The sequence below is a fragment of the Danio rerio genome, chromosome 25 (assembly GCF_049306965.1).
Source record: "Danio rerio strain Tuebingen ecotype United States chromosome 25, GRCz12tu, whole genome shotgun sequence".
In the NCBI taxonomy this organism is placed as follows: Eukaryota; Metazoa; Chordata; class Actinopteri; order Cypriniformes; family Danionidae; genus Danio; species Danio rerio.
Window position 1 is genome coordinate 1,836,501 of NC_133200.1, and position 6,000 is coordinate 1,842,500.

The 6,000-nt window shown below is 43.4% G+C and overlaps 1 protein-coding gene across 27 annotated transcripts in view; it reads left to right on the plus strand.

The window, feature by feature from the left end:
• coro2bb (coronin, actin binding protein, 2Bb) overlaps positions 1 to 6,000 on the plus strand; it is a 78,043-nt gene that overhangs the window by 64,005 nt on the left and 8,038 nt on the right. For 26 of the 27 annotated variants that reach the window (XR_012400101.1, XR_012400095.1, XR_012400096.1 and 23 more), the window contains 2 exons: positions 2,062 to 2,226; positions 5,942 to 6,000. The exon at positions 5,942 to 6,000 is cut by the window's right edge and continues 58 nt beyond it. Coding sequence is in view for 13 of the 27 variants with exons in the window: in XM_073942588.1 (XP_073798689.1) it covers positions 2,062 to 2,226; positions 5,942 to 6,000 (224 nt within the window). In the remaining 14 variants the exon portion in view is untranslated. Of the gene's footprint in view, positions 1 to 2,061; positions 3,864 to 4,657; positions 5,039 to 5,941 lie in introns of those variants that run through there. The other variant, XR_012400107.1, reaches the window with a different exon arrangement.

Consider the following 6,000-nt stretch of genomic DNA (forward strand, 5'->3'; position numbering starts at 1 on the left):
GTCATGTGCGCGCTGTGACGCCCTTTAGGCTGCGTCCAAAACCGCTTACCACCCAAGTACAGTATGTACAACATTTTAATTTACTACACAACCGTCAGAAAACTCTGCTGAAAATCCAGCTTAAACCAGCCTAGGGTGGTTGACTGGTTTTAGCTGGTCGACTAGGCTGGTTTTAGAGGGGTTGTGGCCATTTCCAGGCTGGTTTCCAGCCATTTCTAGCCTGGTCTTAGCTGGTCAGGCTGGAAAATGACCAGCCAAATCCAGCTAAAACCAGCTTGACCAGCCTGGTTTAAACTGGATATAGATGGTTTTGGCTGGACTTCCAGCTTGGCTAAGCTGGTCAAGCTGGTTTTAGCTGGTCATCTCCCAGCCTGACCAGCTAAGACCAGGCTGGAAATGGCTGGAAACCAGCCTGGAAACGGCCAAAACCCCTCTAAAACCAGCCTGGTCGACCAGCTAAAATCAACCAACCAGCCTAGGCTGGTTTAAGCTGGATTTTTCAGCAGGGAAGTGTGATCTATATAGTATGAATATAAGTACTATGAATTAATTGGGACACACTTTCACTTTTCACTTACATTTTCACTCGAGCCGCCATTTTCAATATCACGTGACCTGCACGCATCGAAGGGTCACTTCACTCTTATTCGTGATCCATTGGATGCACACTTTAGATTCTTACCGGAAGTAGTAGGTCAGCTGGGTACTAATAACATACTGTTTTTACAATACTATGAATTTAGACAGTACTCGGCTCACGCACTGTGTTTGACATTCTATATAGTCTGTAAGTATGCAATATCAGCCCAAATCCCTTTGCAAATCATTTCACTCGGCGGGCATCTTTGCAATGCCTCTTGTATGTTCTCTATATGATCAAATTCTCCAAAAGTGTTTGCCAAGCTTATGGTTAAATTTCATATTTGAAATCACCAGTAAAATTAAACAACGACTGTCTAAGTTTTGTTTCTAAGCGTTCGAATCAAACTAAATCAGCGTTTTTAAGGTTGCCCAAGCTAATGCGCACTCGATGTGAACGAGATCACGACACCAACCTCATCTACGGCTGTTTATGTTTACATATTAACTTAATCATCCTCTGATTAATGCCTCGTCTGATCGCGCTGGTCTTGTGATTAATGCTTCGTCTGATCGCGCTGGTCTTCTGAAATAATTTAACTAAAAATAACTTGGCCTTGATGGCAAATCTCCCAAAATTACTTCGTTTACAAGTTCGAGACTTTGCATTAATTTCGTGCAGATTACAAAACCAAAAAGCATTTTGTTTGTGAGTGCAGTAGGCTCATTGAAAAGTCAAGATTCAAGTGCGTTTGTTGAGCCCAGAGGATTCATAATGAAGCTGCAGAAACTGCCATAAACACACGTCTGCAACAAACCCCTCCCCCGGAGAATCCTCAGTCTATAATGATTGCTGATTGGCTACTTTTCTTGAAGGCGGGGCTTCATTCGCCATATTGACCGTTACTATTTTCCCAATTCATAACTATACGAGTGACATGTCTTGTGTATTAAGTCTTTGCTCTTCTGGTCCAAACCCCTCCCCTGGAGAATACTCAGTCTATAGTGATTGCTGATTGGCTCCTGTTCTAGAAGGCGGGGCTTCGTTCGCCATATTGACCGTTACTATTTTCCCAATTCAAAACTATACGAGTGACATGTCTTGTGTATTAAGTCTTTGCTCTTCTGGTCCAAACCCCTCCCCCGCAGAATACTCAGTCTATAGTGATTGCTGATTGGCTACTTTTCTAGAAGGCAGGGTTTCATTCACCATATTGACCGTTACTATTTTCCTAATTCATAACTATACGAGTGACATGTCTTGTGTAATAAGTCTTTGCTCTACTGGTCCAAACCCGTCCTTAGTCTATAATGACTACTGATTGGCTCCTTTTCTAGAAGGCGGGGCTTCATTCGCAATATTGACCATTATACTTTCCCCCATTCAAACTTTACTTGTGCTTTTGTTCTAACTAACCATAGAGTCCTGAAAGGCTTTCCATTGCTGATCTTCCTACAATAATTTCTCCATTAATGTGACAGATCTTGATGTGGAATCTGGAGGAGGGCGTGGCCGTGAAGATGATTGACAGCCATCCAGATGTGGTGCTCTGCATGTCCTTCAACACCGACGGGAGTTTACTGGCCACCAGCTGTAAAGACAAAAAACTGCGCATTATTGATCCACGCTCGGGGAAAGTGCTTCAGGTCAGACACAAAACATGTGTTATGAATATTAATGTTGTTGTTTTTGGATGTTATTTTTGTATTATTTGTAAGTCACGTTGGATAAAAAACGTCTGCTAAATGAATAAATGAATTAATGTTTAGTGCGTAACTATTATATAATTCAGATTTTGTTGTTGAATTATACTGTAACTTATTTTAAATGTAATAATAAAATTCATACATTTATTTTTTAGACGTATCATTTTAACTCAAGTTAACTCATTCACTAAATATATTTTGCAAAAAATTTGTTAAATTTACTTTAACCAGATTCAGTTGACAACAAATCATTTATAATAATAATATTTTGTTTTATAGAGTTTTTTTATCGTTTGTAAAAATAAAAAATATTTCTCACTTAAATAAAGTTATTATTAATGTATTTAATAACATGAACTGATTATAAACAATGTTAGTGCAGTGTCTAATAATCATAGTTCAACTTTTACTAATGCATTAGTAACATGCTTGTTAGTACAGTAAATGCACCGAGTTAAAGGTGCAGTAGGTGATTGTCTTCAGAAGCATTTGCTGTTGTGCTGATTGAAAGTCTCTTCACAATCTAATAGTAATCATTACAGTAAATAATCTAAATGTGCTTATATGTATTTTTAAATTTTAGGTAAGGCATAAAACAAAAAAATGTTCATCCAATTAAACAGAGTCGGACCGACATCTCTCATAATTCCGATAAGTAGCCCAATCTGTCTGTCAGCAAATGTAGATTTGAACAAGTGCGCAGCCTTTTGTACGCAGATTTGCCGACCGCCGCGCGTTCACGAGAGAGAGAGAGAGCATGCGTGCACGATCGGTAAAAGCCTGCTGAATCAAAACTTTTTAAAAGAGAAAGGATGACAATGGCTGAAGGATTTCTCTTAGACGGGTAATGTTCTGTTTTAAAACTGATGTAACGTTAGATGTTGTTGTTACAAATGGGTTATATCTTCACAGAAGTGTTGTTCAGCCACTAAAATCGTCCGATGAAAGATTGATAAGACTATTTTCAGTTTCATAAGGGACCTTTTACAGCATCGATGATGTAGATTTTAATTAGTTTAACAACAAAACACAAGTAAATAGAGCTTTTCCGTCTAGTCTCTCTCCCTATATTGTTAACCATGCAACTCTAAATATTCAATCTGAAATAGCATGTCAGTTTGGCTTGCACGCCGCCGGACAAGCACTAGTCGCTTTTAACACAGGAGGGAGGGTTCTTTTGCTGTGCTCTTGTTTCAGGAGGCGTGGCTCTAGACGACAGGGGAGGGACTGTGATTCTGAGATTTATGCTAAGCTGTTAGCATTGTGGAAGATCACCTACTGCACCTTTAACATCCGCTAATAATGAATGGCTTTATTTTCCATAACTAATATTAATAAAGCAGAATACACACTGTAATAAATGTATTATTTATTGTTTGTTTGTGTTTAAAAAAAATTTAAGTTTATTTTTATTTTTCTTCATGCTACTTTTAGAGTTATGTTTTTCTCCAACCCAGGCTCATTTCTGAAAATGTACCCATGTATACATTTCTGGAGAGCGCCAAATACAACCCAAGCTCATTCTGGAAACGTAGCCCCGCAGACGTTTCTGGAGACTGCGATTTACGTGGCCGGAGGTACGTATGGCCACGTTTAGATTTTTTTGAGCGAACACTCGCCGGCCGACGGCTCACCTTCGAGTGGAGGGCTTTCCCGATGCAACCAGTTTGTCCGCTTAGCTCGCAGCGTTACGTCGGTAGAGCAGAGGCCCGGAGGAGGAGGAGCCGGCCGCGGGGATGACCGGGATCGAGTCCGGGGAAGAGCGGTTCCAAAAATCAGGCAAGATGAAAAACAGAATCCAAAAAATAAGGGCAAGGACGCGGCAAGATCCGAAAACGCGGTCGAAATTGAAGACGAGGGCTTTTGCTTTTTTTTTTTCTGGACGGCTTTTGCAAATTGTCGCTTGGGTTTAGGGAAGGAGGAGGAGCAGGAGGAAGAGGAGGGCGGCCAAGTCGGCCGATCCGGCTGCTTTTCGCGCGAGAACAGCGCGGGCGTGAACAGCGCGCTCCCGAGAGGCGCCCAAGATGCGAAAAAGCGCGCACAGCAGCCTCTCGCGGATCCGCGAAAACAAAAACCGATCGAATATGTACCTCCCGGGACATATCTAGCGGTCCGCAGAAACTTCCGCGGGGCTACGTTTCCACAATGAGCCCGGGTTGACCAAATATGTCCCAGGAGCTACGTCGTTTTTTTGCAGTTTTTATGTTTGCGTATCCACCAGAGGGCACTGTGTACGCTCAAACTACACATCTCAAAGTTCTCTCGTGATTGTCATTCATACCTGCTGTTCTCATGTAAATCCCAACCCAAGCTCATTCTGGAAACACAGCTCCGCGGACGTTTCAGTAGGCCGCGAATTACGTGGCCGGAGGTACGTATGGCCGCATTTAGATTTTTCAAGCGAACGCTGCAGGGAAATGTGGCGCCGCTCCGCTCCTCCTCTTCGCGCTCGCCGGCTGACGGCTTGCTTCCGATTGGAGGGCCTTCCCGATGCAACCAGTTTGTCCACTTAGCTCACAGCGTTACGTCGGTGGAGCGGAGGCTCAGAGGAGGAGGAGCCGGCTGTGGGGACGAACGGGATCGAGTCCGGGGAAGAGCGGTTCCAGAAATCAGGTAAGATGAAAAACAGAATCTGAAAAACAAGGGCGAAAACGCGGCGAGATCCGAAAACGCGGTCGAAATTGAAGACGAGGGCTTTTGCTTTTTTGGACGGCTTGTGCAAACTGTCACTTGTGTTTAGGGAAGGAGGAGGAAGAGGAGGGCGGCCGGGTCGGCCAGCCAGCCAACCAGTTGGACGGACGGCAATCCACAGCGGCCTCCGGCGGCTTTTCACGCGAGAACAGCGCGGGCGCGAATGGCGCGTGCTCCAGAGAGGCGCTCGAGACGCAAAAAAGCGTGCACAGTGGCCTCTCGCGGATCCGCATAAACAAAAACTGCTCGAATATGTACCTCCCGGGACGTATTTCGCGGTCTGTGGAAACGTCCGCGGGGCTACGTTTCCACAATGAGCCCGGGTTGGTAAATCCACAAGAGGCCGCTGTCGACTGACTGACTGACTGACTGACAGACTGACTGACAGACTGACTGCCAGGCCCACCCCCTACCCTAAACCCAACCGAGTGTTTTAAAAAAACAATACAGAAAAACAAAAGCCGTCAGATTTTTACCACGTTTTCAGAATTTTCACATTTTTCTCACTCTGTTATTTACTTGTGTATTTTATTTTATTTTTATCCCTGTAGTGTTCGTTTTCCTGTAGACGAACTATGGCCACACGTTCCTCTGGCTACATAATTCACGATCTCCAGAAATGCATACAGGGCTACGCTTTCAGAATTCAATTCAATTCAGCTTTATTTCTCTAGCACTTTTACAATGTAGATTGTGTCAAAGCAGCTTCACATATAAGATCACAGTAAATGTAAACAGTGTAGTTCAGTTTTCAGAGTTTAAGTTCAGTTCAGCTCACTTCAGTGTGGTTTAATATTCACTGCTGAGAGTCCAAACACTGAAGAGCAAATCCATCCATGCGCAGCTCTACAGATCCTGAACCATGCAATCTAGAAAATGAGTCTATGTGGTTTTTCTTTCCATCATATTTTAGTGTGTGTGTGTGTGTGTGTGTGTGTGTGTTTAATTGTGTTGTTGTGAGCAGGAGTCGTGCTGTAAGAGTCTGCGTGTGAACCGTGTGGTGTTTCTGGGTAATCTGAGGCG